Genomic DNA, 18,012 nt, shown 5'->3' with positions numbered 1-18,012 from the left:
TCACTTGAAAATTACTTGAAGCTAATAGTTTGTGTGAGACATCTATTGTCGTCTTCTAAGGATGTTTCAATGATTGAAATGGAAGTTTAGAACAAAAACCTTTGTCTGGATACAACACAGTATGCGTATCTAGTTAGCAAACTGTTTTGGTATGATTCAGGTCCGGGAACCTTGTTTGCATACTTAGTATGCAAAACGGTTTTAGCTGTTAAAGTCCGGGAACCTTGTTTGGATACTAGTATGCGAACTCTCACCTTTTCCACCTGCTAACCCATATATTCCATCAACTTTACCACTATTTTCTACCTGAGTTAGGTTTGGGACGACTTTTTGCATACCCGTGTGAAAACGGCTGGACAAGACCAAAGTCCGGAAGCTATAGTTTACGTACCTGTTTGCAAACTTAGTGGTTTAAGTTCTAAAATAGGTTAAGTATGTTTTTCATACTCATGAAAAAATACATTTTTGAATTAAGAAATGCAATCTTTGCAAACCGTGGCTTAATGTTCATAAATTGATTCTGACGAATCAATCCGATTTTGATTCAGTTGGTTCATATATATTTCTATCAAATAGTGAATAATAGAACAACTCTATTTGAAACACAATTAGATTCATTTGATTACGTTTCATGATTGATTGATCATCATAGTTGATCTAGAAGTGTTAGATGAATGTGGTTAAGACAAAAGTGCTCATATGGCTAGCTTCGGTTAACTGTTATTGAGCCAACTCAATATACACATTTAGGTATGGTTACCTATATCTAAATGAAGGTATATTTCATTTGTGTGTAACAAGCTAAGACCATCTAACGGTGGATAGATATTGCTTTGGTTTTAAGCAGACTTAGCTTGAATCATAAATCGGGTTTTCATCTAACAGTGAATATTGCTTTGTTACTAAGCTATCTTAGATTTGATCGAAAGCAAACCCTGATTTGAAAGAATATATAAGGGAGAACTCTAGCAACTGGAAAACCTAATCCCAGCACTTTCCTGTGTCCTAGTTGCGACTAGAGTCGATTCTCCTTTAACCTAGGTTTTTCCAAAACCATTATAGGTTAACGACTTGAATACTTCACTTGGGATTCGTGAAGCCAGACCCAACTATTTTCTTTGCAGTTGTGTGTTCTGATCTTACTTGTTCTATCATGTTGAGTATTACTCGATATTTATCTCTGATAGGTAAGATATAAAAAGTAATCATAAAGCTCTTCATCTCATTCTTTGTGATTCCACAATAACTTCTTCTACTACCATATAATTAAGTTGTTGTGAGGTGATTGATATTTCTAGGATGCTTTTCGGGAGTATAAGATCGGATCATTAATTGGTTTCTGTTCACCATGTTTTATCTAAAGACAGAACAAAAACTTTATAGGTACTTCGGTGGGAGACAAATTTATCTATCAGAATAGACTTATCTGTGGGAGACAGATTTGTTTATAAGTCTTCGACTTTGGGTCGTAACAACTCTTAGTTGTGGGTGTGATCAACTAAGGGAATCAAGGGTGCATAATCCTTCGTGGTCCTATAAGCGTATGGAACGCGACTGTATCTTAATCGATGTGAGACTTGGTTAGGGCTCAACTACATTCAAGTCCGAAGTTAACTTGTAGTAGGCTAGTGTCTGTAGCGGCTTAATACAATGTGGTGTTTAAATCTGGACTAGGTCTCGCGGTTTTTCTGCATTTGCGGTTTCCTCGTTAATAAAATTTCTAGTGTCAGTGTTATTTCTTTTCCGCATTATATTTGTTTATATAATTGAAATATCACAGGTTGTGCGTAGTTCAATCAATTGGTAAATCCGACCTTGATTGTTGGATAGGAATTGATTGGCACTTGGACATTAGTCTTTGGTACCGTCCAAGTTATTTCTTATATCAATCGGGCTCACATACTTCTATCTGTTCGACTGCAGATTGTATCGAGAAATTGAGATATAGATCTTTGATATCTTTCTTGGTTGAGCTCGCTTTATAAGATGGTGCTCCCGGAATTATATTGGAGTTAGTCCATATAGATTGCCGAACGAATTATTGAGCGTGGTTGTTATACCCCCACTTTTCAGAATTTATTGCTTCTAAAATATGGTAAAGGATACCAGGAGTTGAGTTCAACTACCTATCATTATTAACTAGGTAACCGAACATACCTGGGTCAAACTTAGGTAATTTTTGAATTTCATGTTATTCGGATACCTGGTTAAAAGGCATAGGTAACCGAACCATATATTAAAAACCAAATGAAAGTTCGGTTGGTACGCAAATAATAAATTCACAATCGAACCTTATGTATAAAACAATTCAGTTGACTAGCTAACTTTTAATCCGAGTCGAAATTCTTATGAGTTACACATTTTAATTCTTATAATCATTTTATTAAATTGAAAAGGCATACATCTACCATATAATAACTTTAAAGGAATAAATTTTACATAAATCATTACTACACTGGGCTTAAACACTTATTCATATTGTTTCAATGGATATGTACTTTCTTACAAGATGCAATAGCAATTCTCGTACCAAAATGTTTGGCATACTAGTTTCAAATTTTGGATATCCGCACACCATTGGGACGATAATAAATCAATTATAGTTCGCAATATTCAAAGAAAGAACTAAAAAATACTATTTTTGATGAACTATGTATGCTATCACCACCGTTTGCAGTGGTATATATAACGATCAAGTACGGCTTTCTTTTCATCTTTTAAAGCCTTGGATTCTCTAATACCTCGAATCTACACTTCATCATTTTTGCTTCCTTCTATGCATATTTCCGTCTAATGCCTCAAGAATCGTATATATACGGTTCCACCAAGCATTGGATGTTTGATCCATGTTAAGGTACATGTCTTTCCTATTGCGTGGTTAATATGGGTATACTACTCTCTATCGTAGTCGTTCATCGTTACCGTAATTCACGCCCTAACAATGGCGATAACTTCATCGTTAGTGAATGAAGGAGCAGATATTTAATAAGTATGAAGGGATGGGCGAAAGATTTTGAATGTTTGAAAGGGATGAGTCTCCATTTATAGTTTTTTTTAGAAAAATAGTCGTTAGGGACATTACTATTTGGTCAAAATTTGCAATAACTGCTCCAACGGTGGTAATAAATTTGAAAAAAATAGTCCTTTTGAGCCAAAAAATAATAATTATTGCATCACTTATCTATCTCTCAATTCATTTATTTTAATTATCTCAATGAATCGTAAATGGTGACAAAGATGATAAGTCATCCTTGTATCTCTAGTATGCGAAGCATATTAAGTGGTGAAATACCCATTTTTCTAAATTTAGCTATTTTCTCCATTTCTGAGGAGTGAGTTTGGGCGCCATGTGAGGTCCTTCAAGATGTTCTGGACGAGGATGGTTATGACGACCTTCCTCAAACTTGGATAGAACCCATCCCTTCAATTTTTTTGCTCTTGTTAAATACTAGTTGAACTGACAATTAGTTTTATTTGAGCAAGTTGTGCTCTTGTTAAATATTTTGCTCTGTTAATTATACACATGACCATTCTTCTTATGAAACATCGGAATTACCACTTTTCTCACAAACTATTTCAAAGCGAGTATTGTTTTATTTTCCATTTGAAACTAATACGCACATGTCTTTCTTTGCATGTTCTCTAGCCCAATTTTTTGCCTCCATAGGACCTACGAATGTCTACATTTCGAAGAAAATAAAAAGTTCAATTATAAATAAATTCACAAAAATATAAACATATATACTCAAAAAATATTCAACTACATAAATTGTTTTCAACCTACCAAGTCATTCGAGTATTAATGGGATGTATCTTCGTACAACATATCAACGGGAGAAGGTTGATCATCCACTGGTATGGGTTCACATCAAATCCACGAGAAATAGCACAAAATCAATTGCAGTCACAAACAAATAATACAAATAGGTTCGTCTATTACATAAATTTGTCGACCAAATCGAACACAGAGTTGGGCTGCAAAAGAAAAATTGTTAAAGCCACCGAACATTTAATGGCTATTGTTCGGCAAGAAATTGCTAGCTGAAGTTAACACTTTGGATTTTAACTAGCTTTAAACGTGAAGTTCGGCAGTATAGGTAACTTTGCGAACAAACCGAACTTTGATCACACTTGGGTTTTTACCAAATTTCAAATCTTAAAGTTCGGCTACAAACTTTGTGACTCGACTGAACCGAACATGACACCGTAAACTCTATTTTAAAAGTTCAGCTACATGTTCTGGAATCTATTTGTCGAACTAAGAAAACCTCCATTAAAGTTTAGTTCGGCTACCTGCGTCTTCGAAGAAATTAGACTTCCAAATATGTTCGGCTACCCGCTTTTCAGATAATGTAGCTTAATTCATTTGACCTAGCCGATATCTACTTAAATTTTTACATTTTTAGAAAAATTTTGACCAATTCAAACAACATTAACTAAGTTTGAAGCATACCTGAGTATCCAAATACTCTTCCTCCGATTGTGGCTCATAAAAACCATCATGAGTTTGGGGTAGAGTGCAATCACCATCTAATAAATAACTCATATCTGGATCGTTGTGAAGATTAACGAATATTCTAGGAGAGAAAGGAGAGGAAAATTCGGAGGAGCTATGATCATCACTTGAATCACTCAATTTATATTCATGAAACTCAAAATAATGTTTTTTCTCCGCCTTCTTCTTCAACCAGTTAACTTAACTTAATCGTTACACTAACTAATCATCGCACAAAATTAATCAAGAAGGGTATTTTTGGTATTAATATAAATAAATAAGAGGTGGCTTAGATTTACTTCAAAATATTTTACCCAAAATAAAACAATGGTCCCAAAAAATAACCACGGTCCCCAAAATTCGTTCTAAGAAAGAGTGAGGAGAGGGCCAAACACTTAATTTCCATTACTTCCAAATTCGTTTTCCTGTTTTTCTATGGCAAGATGATCATTTTCTTCTGCAATCATGTTGTTTACATGGGAGAGCGAAAATTCACAGCTGTTATAACTTGTTCCTTTTTCTATAACAAAGAGCCGGAGATGTTTATACACATCTTCAGTTGAGTCTTGAACAAATGAAAACAGAACAAAAAACGATTGAAACTCAAAGCTCGTCAGTTGAGTCTTAAACAAATGAAAACAGAATAAAAAACGATTGAAACTCAAAGCTCGTTAGTTGAGTCTTAAACAAATAAAAACAGAATAAAAAACGATTGAAACTCAAAGCTCGACGTATTTTGTATAAATCTACTTCATGATACCAACTGACTAGGAAACAACAAAAGAACTAGATACATACAGAGTACGGAAGCCATGTATAAAGCTTACAAGTAGATATTCAGTCACAGGAAAGACGTGGGAGGATAACAAACAACTGAAACAAAGGCGAGTCAAGATGAGCAATTCAGACATACCATTTTACTTTATTTCTCTCTTTTTCATAATATTTAGTAGGTAATTTTACACGTTTTAACCAAAACACGGAAATTTCATGGCCAAAGAAAACCTCACTACTGACTAAGGATTTCGAGCCAGTGTTGTGTTTGAGCTAGCATAGACTGAATTCTCATACTTGCCATCCCTTCTGTAAATCATTACCAACATAAGCTTCATTACAAAACCAAAAGAAAACAATATGGAATTTAACTAGACCAAAAAGAAAGCATCTCAGAATGCCGGGGAATAGAAGTCATTATAAACTTCAGACTCGCCTGGGTAATCGGGTTTACGGTTCAAAGTTCTTCAGAGCTATGAAAGAATCTGAAAATCTAGGTTATTCTCTAGAATCTATTAAATATCTGAAACATGTTTCTAGTCCTAAAACATTTCTAATGTAAGAAATTAACTGTGTAAAGGGATATATAGTAGACAGCAAATTCTTAGTTCTGATACATTATGTATCAGGAAATGACAGGACTGAAGGCGTCTCTTTGGGGTTCTTTTGTATGTCTTTTTTTCAGAACAAGAAATTCTATCAAGGGACAAACGAGATGCGGAGCTGAAAGACTGAAAACAAGAAATGGACTGACCTGCTTTCTGCTGCGGTGGGAATGAAAAGCTCCAAGTCTTCCTTGAAAGGCTGGAAAACCAGGTCTAACTTCTCACTGGTTACCTCCTCCAAAGAAGCTGGGTTCCACTGCCATAAAAAACTTGCGAAGTAAAAAATACAGGGGGGAGTGAAAAGTAAAAACATACGTGATGAAGAGAGAGAGAAAGGGGTACCATCGGGGAATTGTCTTTGTCAATTGTCAAGGCTCGAATACCCTTTTTCAAGACCAAAAACAGGAACAATGTGTTGAGTAACTCAGGCAAAAAGGAACACTTTATGCCAAAAACTCAAGTATTAATGCATACACTTATAGTCGAAAATAATATACTAGCTTATATTCTACCTCATAGAGGTCGCCAGATATTAATTTTCTTAGTATGTTAATTGTGAGCCTGAATTCCTTCTTCAGACACTCGGGTAGAGTTTGCTCCCTTCCTTCTCGAACCTGAAAGGAATAATATTGTTTCGAAGGGATGATCTACAAAAGAACTTATAATGAAAATAGAAATTTGACAATGATAGACAGGGACATAAGTGAAGGGAAAAAGAGAATTAACAAATTAATTGTGGTGAGACAAGGAAATTTAATGATTAAAAATGAACTGTAGACCAAAATCTGGATAATATATGGAAATTCTCCGTGATGAATAAGGTCATCCACTGTAACTAACTCTAGGCGACACTGTTCCAGTTTTTGCCATGCATAATCAGCCACAAATTGTGAGACAAAATGAAGTTTTGAAGTATAAGCTGCGAGTATACCGATCTTAATGTTATTTTTAATCCTGTTGGGGCCGATCTCTTCAAGCCCTTAAGCACTGCAGGAATCCATTCATTTTCTTCATTCTTTGCCTCAGATTCCTTAAAAAAAAAAAAAAAAAAAAAGTTTAAGAACACCACATGATTGAGGGGAACCCTGTTGCCCATCAATTAAATTATGGCACAAGTTCTTCCCCTTCTCATTGGCCAAGAGAATTATGCCCCAAATACACTTACTTCTGTGTTCACTACATCCACCACTTAGCTAATGAAAGTGTTAGTACATGTACAGTGTGTGTGCAAAGAATTGGTATCCCTTAAGATATATGTCTATACTTAGGGTCCAAAATAGATCATGTAAATGAGATAAACGTGTGAATCTTGAGAACTGATATTTGTAGGTTATTCTGCAAAACAATTTTTCCTGCATTGGGTTATTTCAAGTTTCTATACAAGTCTGATGAAAATACCATAAATCACAATAAACCAAAACTCATTTTCAGACTCACTTCTGATGATCTCGATGCAGTTTTATGCATCTATTAGACTGAACTAGTTAATGATGTGCAATCAAAAAAAGAAACAAAATTATTCATATCAAATTTTTTCTTCGAAGGAAACTTGTCAACAGGGCTATACTAACATTTGTTAGCAGCTCATTGTAGTGCATATGCATCATTTGATGAAAATCAGTAAATTACGGTTGCATTAATGCACAGAAACTATGTAACTAGTGTACTGTATAAACAACTAGTCTCATCGGTACTCGTGTCCAACAGGTGGACACTGCAGTGGGTGCTGCTTATCCATTATCCTCTAGGGTTTCACAAAAAGCCCAGAGAACATGGAACAGAATTAGATCATTCTAACATTTGAAGAGTGTCTTTCACCAATTATTTCTAACGCCCAGCTATGTCTACTCAGGCCATGACTGTTTTTTCCTCTCCTTTCTCAACCTATTTATCCTCAGCAGTGTCCCAACATCTGGTATCGGACACCAACAATCACACCCGTATAGTTACCACATTAGACAGAAGGTGGAGAGGTTGAGAGTCAAGATTAAGGTAAGCCATGATGAGATGGAGTTTACTGAACTTGCGAATGATTCAAATATCTCCTCTAGTGACCCCTTTGAGAAACACTTGTCAATCGTTGCCTGCCTGCAAATATTTTACAGCATTATGGTGCTATCCCAAAAATCTTGATATTCAATGACAACAACAATATTTGTGCTCAAGGGGGAAAAAAAGAAAGGAAACGCCAAAAAAATATAAACAAACACAAGTTCCGTCGACTCATTTCTGTACTTGTTTAAGATGCTGCCTGCATCAGGTTTAACATCTAAGGAGAATTCTTCAATCACTGATTTGACTGTGTGTTCTTCTCCTAAATTTAAATCTATCAGGCGCTTCTCAAGCTCAGGCAATTTCTGCAATAAATGCAACTGATGTCAACCCCTAACAACCTTAAAGCAGCCATAAACTAAGTATTTGACAATGAAAATACAACAACTCGAAAGAGGGGGTTAAGATTCAGAATATAGTCTCAAACATGCATTCACCTTGGTAGGTGCTACAATTTGTTATATGTTTAAATACACTGTTTTTCTCATACACAAGTAGCACAACTACAGAATGACATACACGAAAGACTAACAAGTTTTATGGAAATGCAGTTATATAACTTATATAACTGCTCCGTAGAAGTGTTTACTCACAAGCCTGCATGTATATAAGAGCTTGCTCAGGCAGAAAATTCAGAAATCAGGGAATCAAAGTTAGAGAGACGGATAACTAGAAGAAGGAAAAACAATGTTTAACCCTCACCTCGGAAAGGACATAATGAGTGGCAAGACCCACTGAAACTAACTCTATCCCGTTAAGTCGAGCGCCTGTTAAGGCCAAGTATTCACCTGCAGATTTCACTCCTAAACATCAGACAGGCACTATAAATTCAATAATAAAACTGATCCATCATTCAAGTTTCAACAATCAAATTCTCACCCAAAGACCCAGGGAGACGAGAAAGAATGTAGGAGAAACTGCAATCAGTGTGAAATCCTATACTTGCTTCTGGCATTGAAAAAATCTGCAGAGCAATAATAAGGAAATGGTATTATGTCATAAATAGCAACTTCAAAAGAAACTCCACAAATATATTGGTGGCAGAGGAAAACATGAGGCACCCATACAAGATATACAAATGAAAATAAAATCAAGAAAGTTGGAAAAGTTGATTAAGAAGAAGGCAATTTGACTCATGATTGTGATATTTGAAGAAGCATGACATACACACCGTTTTTTCTGTGACTACTGAGAACTTCATTGGGACCATCAGTGATGCACCTCCACCCATTGAGAATCCATGAACAAGAGCCACCTGGAGGACCGTAAGTTGCTCAATTAGTGAACTTACAAAACCAAACCAACTCTAGCTAATTGCGTGAATGTATTGCACTTGAAAATCGAAATCAAAAGAGTACCTGGGTTTTTTTTGTAGGTGTGATTGTGATAACACAGCCAATACATCCTGTACACAACCTCAAGGCATGCATCATCTGCAATAACCCCGTGTTGTTTTAAATGTTCTCAAAGTTTGCTCTCATAACGAACACAGAAAAACTAGTTCAGATGGAAGCAACAAATTCTGATTTCTTACACGAATCCCTTCCATCATAAAACACTTTTAAATCCCCACCAGCAGAATAAGCACGTCCATTTCCCTGAAAAAGATTGATGATGGCAACAAAGAAAAGATACACATAATTTTATTTAAAGCACGTTTTCCCAAAGAAGAAGATCAAGACCAAAATCGAAGAAATGTAAACCTGAATCCAAAACCAACCTTGAATAAAACAAGCTCAACGTTATCATCTTTCTCCCATTGCTCTAGAGATTCAGCTAGCAGGGAAACCTAGAGGTGAACAAATCAACGAATCAATCAAATACAAAATAATGAATGTGTAGGGGATTATTAGTGAGGATTGTGGATTTGATAAAGCTAATTAATTAACATACCACTTTGGGTGAGATGACATTCAATTGACGAGGTCTATTCAAAGTGATCAATCTCACATGCGTGTTCGCATCTTCTCTAAGAACAACCTAAAGACGGCAAATGAAGTAAAAATAAGAACATTTTAAGGGGTTGGTTAGTGATGAATTACAGAGAGAAAGCAGTACCTCTCCTGTGCCATTGGAACAACAACAATCTGTTTCTTTTCAGTAAACAAAACCACAACTATATTTCTGATACCAAACCAATGATAAAGGGAATTGATCAAGACAAGGAAAACATTTTCCAGTTTGTTTTATGTGGTTTTTTGTACCCCAGCACTAAACTGGTACTCCCATTAGCAGTGTCGAACAAGTGGGATCTCTTCTTTAAAACTAATACTATTTTTTAGTTCAGAGTCTTGAGACTTGAGAGTAGAGGTGATTGAGACTTATCGGGGAAATTAGGTGGTTGGTATTAAAAGTTAAGTTTTGAAAAGAAGTCGAGTATTAAGTGAACATACGTACAGGCTACAGCTACTCGGAGAAGATTCCATCAAAACAAAAAAAAAAACCTCGGAGAAGATATCCACTAATTTTTCAGATTCTGCAATTTAGATTTAAGGTTTCAATTTCTGAAAATTTTTGATCTTTGTTGCATAGATTTATCAGACGGAGATGCAGTATTCATGGATCGATACAAATAGATTGTGTATTGATGATTTTTACATTACAAATGTCAGATTCAAATCATGAGGCGGAGTTTCAAGACAGAAATCAAGTGGAGAATGGGTTCTCAGGTAGCACATTCAAATAAGGTTAAATGGATTTATGTGATGGTTGTATAGGGCTCGATTATGAGATGAGAAGTTGCTGGTTGTGTTTGGTGGTCGAATGGGTGTTGATTGATTTGGTTTTGAGTTCGAATTGGTGGTGTTTTGGGTGATTTTTGGGGTTACAAAACAGATGTAGGGATAAGATGTTGCTGCTATGGTTGCGAGATTGAGACTCACAGAGAATTAGATATGGTTCGAATGAGGGAAGATGGTGTTTATGCCTGCATCAATTTCTTAATCTCACATTTTTCTCTACATGCAACAACACATGAAGAAGGAGATACAGAGATGAGGAAAAAAATTCTTCTCGAGTTGAATTGATTTTTCAAGTTCATTTCTGTGTTTTAATTATTTTGAGTTGTTGATTCATCTATTGAATAGGTATGGTTCTGTTTTTGTTATCAGGGTGAACAATCTAGTGTAACAAAGAAGAGGGTGTAAGAGCAAGGGTTATGTGGGAGCATGAACGGTCAAACACGTTAAAACTGAGAATGGGGAAGTGAAGCTGCAACTGTTGTTGATGTACAGTCCTTGTGATATTGAAGTTGAGCTATGTTATGTCCTGTGGTGATGTATGGAGCTGGTGATTGATGTTGTAGTGGCCAGGTAAAGAAGTTGTTTGTAAGATGCAGATTGTGTTTGAACTCAGGGAATGACTGAATGAGATGGAATTCAGTGAATGGTAGTAAATTCACATGGTGTTGATGCAGGTTGTTTGGTATTGTTTGTGGAACTGTTGCATTTTAGTAGTTATTATCTGTATTTTTAGTGATGGTGTTGATGCAGGTTGTTTGGTATTGTTTGTAGAACTATTGCATTTGTAGTTATTATCTGTATTTTTAGTGATGGTGTTGATGCAGGTTGTTTTATCTTCATAAATTCACATGGTGTTGATGCAAGTTGTATCCTGTGCTGCAGTATGGAGCTGGTGGTGCTGTGGTTGCTGGTAGTAACTGAAATGCAGTGGTCAATTGGTTAGGGAGATGCAAATGCTATATGTATGATTAGGAATGAATTGCAGGCAAGGATGAAATTGCAGAGAATGGGAGATGATATTGCATGTGATTACTGCTAAGATGGTGGTTCTGGTAGAGCTGAAGTTGAGTTTGCAAGCTGAACTGACAAGGGCTGCAGTTGTAATGGTGACCAGTGACTGAGATTATGTACTGAATGGTGTTGGTGTTGTTATCAAAGAAGGTACAAATTGGGTTTGGTGGGTTGATTGCAATCAGAAATGTTTGTTTTGAAGCTACAATAAGGAGATAATGAAGATGTATGTGTTTTTCCAACCATGAGTCTGAGATGGAATTGGAGGAATAGGAAAAGCTGCAGGATTGCAGTGATGGTGGTTGCAGAGAAGGATTGAAGCTGTTGCAGTTTTTTATATTGTGTTATGCATGAATATGTGGTGCAATGATAGCACAACTGACTATATGTCAGTAGATGTGTGTTCGAATCACACTAGGTTCACTCATTTGTGAATAATTTTCTTTTTTTTGGAGACAACTTGGGCTAGTTGCCTCCATATTTGGAGACAACTTGGGCTAGTTGCTTTCGTTTTTGAAGACAATTTTGGGTAGTTGCCTCCATATTTGGAGACAACTTGGGCTAGTTGCTTTCACTTTTGACAACAACTTGAGCTAATTTCCTTATAATCGGAGACAACTTGAGTTAGTTGTCTCCGATTTATTGGAGACAACTTTTGTTAGTTGCCTTCAGTTTCGAAACAACTTGAGCTAGTTGCCTCATATTTGAAGACAACTTCAGCAAGTTGACTCCACATGGTGGTGGTTGCGATGGCGGCAGTGGTGGTGGACATGAGGAAAGTGGTGGTGGTGGTGGTGATGGTCGGCAGTGGAGGTGGTTTTTGGCGGTGGTGGACAACGGAGATGGTGAGGGAAAGTGGTGGATGGCGGCGGTAGACAGGGGTGGTGGATGGCGGCGGTGGTGATGGTGGACAGTGGTGGTCGTCGGTGGTTGGTTGGTGGTGGTGGTCGGCGGGGTGGTGGTGGTGGTGGTCGCGGGTGGTGGTGGTGGTGGTCGGCGGACAGTGGTGGTGGTGGTGGACAATGGAGTATAGGTTTTTCTTTTTTTTTTACTAGTAGTTAGTGGTTTTGTATATACATTACACAAAAGAGGGTATTTTAGTAATGTATTAAGCTTAGGGATATTTGTAAAGGTTCATAAGGGTATTTTTGCAAGGACCTCATAGTAAGGGTATATAGATAATGTTTCCTTTGAGAAATTAGTTTAGTCATATTTTAGGTCTCCTGTGAAATAAAGACTTAGCCTCTATATTTAATCAGCTCTTTTCTATTTCTGCAATTTGATTTCATTTTTGTTTAACATAGACATAATTCGGTTTCCCTCGACAGTTTAAGTAATAAGCTCAAGATGAGGATTAATAGTCTCACGTTAATCATAAAATTGCCTAGTCTGGTAAAATCTAATTACATTCTTTTCAATTTTGCTTATAAGCTGAGGATTAATGAACTCTGAGTTTTTGTGTACTTTTTATAATCGTTTCAATCATGAAAATCCTGGCTTGGAATGCCCAAGGCTGTGGGTCTAAGAAAACTAACCAACATTTTAAATTTCTAGTGAATTCTGAGAACCCAGATGTAGTCTTCTTCTCTGAAACAAAAAAAAGGTGAAATGAAGTTTCCCAAACTTTCAAAACATAAAGAGTTACATAGCAGGCAAGCGAGCAACAAGTTGCGCCGCAAGCCCTTTTTGAATTGCAAAACTTATTCTATTAAAAATAAAATCTCGTGAACCGGGGGTCATGACATTGTTGTGCATGACTTTCTGGACCCTCTTGAGAAGTCCAACCGCTTATGGAGCCAAATAACCAAAAGTATCAAAAGCAAAGGGGATGAAAGCATGCTCATTGGCAACACACGCTTTCTCATGCTTCGATATCTTACCTGAGGCAGCCCTTAGCGCTGCTTGCCCAACTGTAAAGGTACCATGTCCAATGCCTACCAACGGAGATACCCCAGTGAAATGTGGTTAGGAGTTTTCTATCTCAATTTCTCAATGTTTTTATTGTTGACCCAGTGGGCATAGCAGGAGGACTTGCTATGGCATGGGTAGATGGTTTTAATTTTGAAATAATGTATTCTTTTTTTTTTAATATGATAAATGTCCTAGTTAAAACCAATTTCTGTGAAAAAGAATGGTTGTTAACAGGTTTTTATGGATCTCCCTGTAAACCATCCAAATTAGACTCATGGAAATTCCTGGAAAAAAATAGAGTAAACTAGAATAGAATAGCATGAATGGCTACAGGTGATTGGAACCAAATTCTGAGTGAGGAAGATAAGCAAGGAGGTGCACCATTTATTGAAAGTGAAGTTGAACCTTTCAAGAGGCTCCTTGTGAGATCAGAAGTAAGGGATTTTGTCTATCAACGAGAAAAATTTACTTGGAATAACCATAGAGGTGGTTCTGAAAATATCCAAGAAAGATTGGATAAGGCTTTTATCAATGTTGAATGGAAAAATCAATTCATAGATTCCTCTCTTAATGTCTTGATCCCAGTAGGATCAAACCATTGTCCACTATTGTTGAACATGGAAGGAAAAATTATAAACAACTCTACTTCCTATTTCAAGTTTTTTGATACCTGGTTGAAAGAGCAATCTTGTTTAGATTTAATTAACTCTTGCCGGAATCGGGATCTTTCAGATCCAACGGGTTCAATGATTTTTAATCTGCAAAATCTAAGAGACCAACTAATCTTTTGGAGAAAAAATGTTTGTGGCTTACCTACTAAGAAAATTAAAAAGTTGTTGTCTGAACTTGAAAAACTTAATAAGCAAAAGCTGAACAGGAACATTCAACAGAAAATAAATTCAAAAATGTTAAGGAGGAGCGTTCCATTGACAGGCTCCAGGATCAACACGGTATCACCTCCATCATAGGCAGCTGAATTCAAGGAACACAGATAGTGGTCGAAGCAACTTTGCCAACCAGTATGAAAATGACCAAAATCACCAACCAGTATTTTCTATTATGTATTTTTCTTTCATGTTTTTAGGTAACTTTGTTAGTAGTACTACAGATAGTTTAGATTTTGCGGATCATCAACAACAGGACGCCGCTATGCAAGTTTTACATCCACAACGACAGAATGTCCTCACAAAAGGAGGACACATGAGCCGTACACCATATCACAGCAGCAACAGCTACCCATCCGCCAAACCGTCGGCTACACAACCATCATCAGCACCAAGGGATTACTTCAAGGTTCTGACTAAGAAGTATCCATCAAAACTTAGGCTATTCTTGTGGATAGTCATTGAAGAAGGTGTCAAAACCTTCACACTCCGGATCTACAACCACCACATCAACAACTATTGGGCTAGCTATAACTGTTGTGTTCTACCAGGATCAAGAAATGACCAAGATTGTGATGAAACTATACAGGTAAACAGAATCAAAACTCACAAGAACATCAACACCATCAAGGGGATAAGATATTTTCGAACAACTCCGTCAGAAGTGAATGCTTATAATTGAGAATTAATTATGATTATGTTTATCTATCCGATTGTAAAGACTAGGAATGCTACATTCCTAAACTATATAACACTGGACATTTCAAACCTATAAATAAACCTCTCCTTTTCAAAAAAAAAAAAAAAAAGAAAAGAAAAAGGCTCATATTTTACAAGTTTTGATAGGCTAGTGATAATCGTTGGATGCTGACATAAACACGACTAAGATCTGTTTATCTAAATTCGGGTTTTTCAAATACCTTCAATGAAATAGATGGTCTGTTTTTCATTTCTCCTCTTTTCTCTTTTATGAACTCGGGGTTCTTTTTAATATGTTCTCTATAGGATCAGAGGACTTGAGATGTAGATTGATTATTTCAAATCCATTATGGATGTAGGGTGACGTTTGATCGATCATCAAGATTCGGTTTAGAAAAATCCTTGAAAATGATTATTTAATCAGTAACTATTGTTGAATAAGATTAGAGATTGATTTGATGGATTGTTCTTTCAAAACAAATTGAGTAACTATCGATGAAAATTGGTTTTGTTATACTAAAATGTAAGAACGCCCGGTTGGGATAGTTAAACTAATTGGATATAAATTACTATCCCCATCCAATAGTGTCCGCTAAGGGGTATTTTTTTGGGGTGAAAATACGAAACTATTCTTTAAAAATCCTTTAAAAACAGGGGTTGGCGCCCAGCTTATTGCTCGGATGCCAAATAAGAACGTTGTTAAAATGTAATTTTTGACGTATTGATTTATTTAGATTAAAAAAATAAAAACTAAATCAAACCTAAATATTCCCCACTCTCCTGCTCTTTCTCTGCCAGCTCCTCACTTTGAAAATGATTTTTCTTTTCACATTCGGAAATGATGAAGACCATGCCGGAAATAAAGAACACCATACTGGAAATGATAAAGATCATGCCGGAAATCATGAAAACCATGTCGGAATCGATGAAGACTCTGCAGACGATAATAACCAACATTGAATTTATGTTAAAAACCCTGCCGGCAATAAGAAACGGCATTGAATTTTATATGAATTTCATGCCGACATTAAATTTCATTCGAATGCCATGTACGGGCAGTTAGTTATTAGCAAAATGAAATTTTCTGGATGAAATTTCATAACAATCGGCACTGTTTATCGGGAAATATAAATGCCGGAAGCGTTGCCGGCATGCTAAACCGTATTTTTAAAATAGTAAAATTAGCATCATGTTGTGTGTCACTGTGTCTAACATGTATGGATGCCCACTGCCCACATATATTAATGGGTCCCACTCTCTATAACACATGCACCACACAGATGCTGCATAGGCGTGTCACATTTTATTAATAACAAGTGATCACTGATCACTATCTTGCATCAATATATAAAGTTTATAAACACGTAACGGTTAGTTGTAAAGTGTGTGAAAAAGAGTTAATAATAGTATCATTGATTAACAAGATAAAAAAATGAATACAATTGTTAATTCAAGAAGTAGACAAACTCCGTATATATAACAGAGTAAACAACAAAGAGAAGAGTGACGTGTCCATACAGGACAGGCTGTAAACAACTGACTAAACTAACTAATGAAAGCCATGACTCACACAGATGAAATACCCGTGCAGAGTTTGTTAGAGTTTGTTAAGCAGTGAGCAACAAAGTGTTATTATCCCCCTCCTCAAGATGGAGGGTGTTGCCAGATATAACCTTCAGCTTGTCTATGTGATGAGAAAATCTTGGTCCTGCCATCCCCTTTGTAAAGACGTCTGCAATTTGATCCCAAGTGGATAGATAAGTAACCTGAACATTTTTGTTTTGAACCAGTTATCTGACAAAATGATAGTCTATAGCTAAGTGCTTCATTTTACTATGCAACAGTGGGTTTGATGAAAGAGACACAACACTCTGGTTATCACAAGAGATCAGAGATGGTGAAGGAAGTAAAAGATGTAAATCCCTAAGTAATTGACACACCCAATAAATTTCAACAGTCGTATTGGCCAGAGATCTGTATTCTGCCTCAGTTGAGCTTCTGGAAACACTGCCTTGTCTTTTGCTGGACCATGATATAGGATTTGGACCAAAGAAAAGACATAAACCCCTTGTAGATCTTCTAGTATCAATGAAGTTAACCCAGTCAGCATCACTAAAACCATGTAGAGTAAGAAGCCCTTTAGAAAATAACACACCATAATCCAAGGTACCTTTGATGTATCTCAGAACTCTCTTAGCTGCAATGAGATGTTGATCTGTAGGAGCTTGCATATAGAGACAGACTTGGTTAACAGCAAAACCAATTTCAAGTCTAGTCCAAGTTAGATATTATAGAGCACCCACTAAGGGCCTGTATTCACTTGGATCTGATAAAGGAATACCATCTAAGGCAGTAAGTGGAGTAGAAAGTGAAACTGGTGTATTACATGGCTTAACACCAGTCATATTAAACTTCTCCAGTAAGTCCAAAGCATACTTGTTTGGCTAAGAAAAAGATGCTCAGAATTTCTTTTGACCTGGAGACCAAGAAAGTAATGAAGAGAGCCCAAGTCTTTAATAAGAAAGTATGACTGAAGTTGAGTGATGAACTAAGAGATATACTAATTTGAATTCCCAATAATGATAATATCATCTACATAAACCAATATAACTGTAATTCTGGACCCAAACTTTTGAACAAATAATGAAGGATCTGCTAATGATGGCTTGAATTCATGTGAGATTATAACTTGCAGAAGCTTATCATACCAAGTTCCGGGAGCTTGCTTAATCCCATAGATGGATTTATGGAGCTTGCAGACATGATGAGGCTTAAATGGATCAACAAAACCTGGAGGTTGTTGCATATAGACATCTTCTGTTAGATCTCCATGTAAGAAT

General features: G+C 36.4%; 3 protein-coding genes across 3 annotated transcripts; 1 reads left to right on the top strand and 2 right to left on the bottom strand.

Annotated features, from left to right (window-relative positions):
- Positions 1 to 3,876: 3,876 nt before the first annotated feature.
- LOC113348262 (3-hydroxyisobutyryl-CoA hydrolase-like protein 5) lies at positions 3,877 to 10,352 on the bottom strand. The gene is made up of 16 exons (XM_026591976.1): positions 10,337 to 10,352; positions 9,985 to 9,989; positions 9,820 to 9,906; positions 9,647 to 9,715; positions 9,461 to 9,524; positions 9,290 to 9,359; positions 9,098 to 9,185; positions 8,806 to 8,890; positions 8,629 to 8,714; positions 8,110 to 8,231; positions 7,902 to 7,962; positions 6,806 to 6,904; positions 6,387 to 6,488; positions 6,217 to 6,258; positions 6,024 to 6,130; positions 3,877 to 5,578 (listed from the first exon to the last, which is right to left on the bottom strand). Exons 1-16 carry the CDS (start codon positions 10,350 to 10,352, stop codon positions 5,512 to 5,514), a joined length of 1,170 nt encoding a protein of 389 aa, XP_026447761.1. The 3' UTR covers positions 3,877 to 5,511.
- A 3,560-nt stretch (positions 10,353 to 13,912) lies between these two features.
- On the top strand, positions 13,913 to 14,557 carry LOC113348254. The gene has a single exon (XM_026591964.1). It carries the CDS (start codon positions 13,913 to 13,915, stop codon positions 14,555 to 14,557), a length of 645 nt encoding a protein of 214 aa, XP_026447749.1.
- Positions 14,558 to 16,779: 2,222 nt separating this feature from the next.
- LOC113348244 (uncharacterized mitochondrial protein AtMg00810-like) lies at positions 16,780 to 17,577 on the bottom strand. The gene is made up of 3 exons (XM_026591953.1): positions 17,514 to 17,577; positions 17,113 to 17,396; positions 16,780 to 16,938 (listed from the first exon to the last, which is right to left on the bottom strand). The coding sequence occupies exons 1-3, from the start codon at positions 17,575 to 17,577 to the stop codon at positions 16,780 to 16,782; spliced, it is 507 nt and encodes a 168-aa protein (XP_026447738.1).
- Between the last annotated feature and the right edge of the window lie 435 nt (positions 17,578 to 18,012).

This window comes from Papaver somniferum, chromosome 1 (genome assembly GCF_003573695.1).
Source record: "Papaver somniferum cultivar HN1 chromosome 1, ASM357369v1, whole genome shotgun sequence".
Lineage (NCBI taxonomy): Eukaryota > Viridiplantae > Streptophyta > Magnoliopsida > Ranunculales > Papaveraceae > Papaver > Papaver somniferum.
The sequence above is the reverse complement of the archived record's forward strand: the minus strand, read 5'-3'. Positions and strand labels throughout refer to the sequence as shown.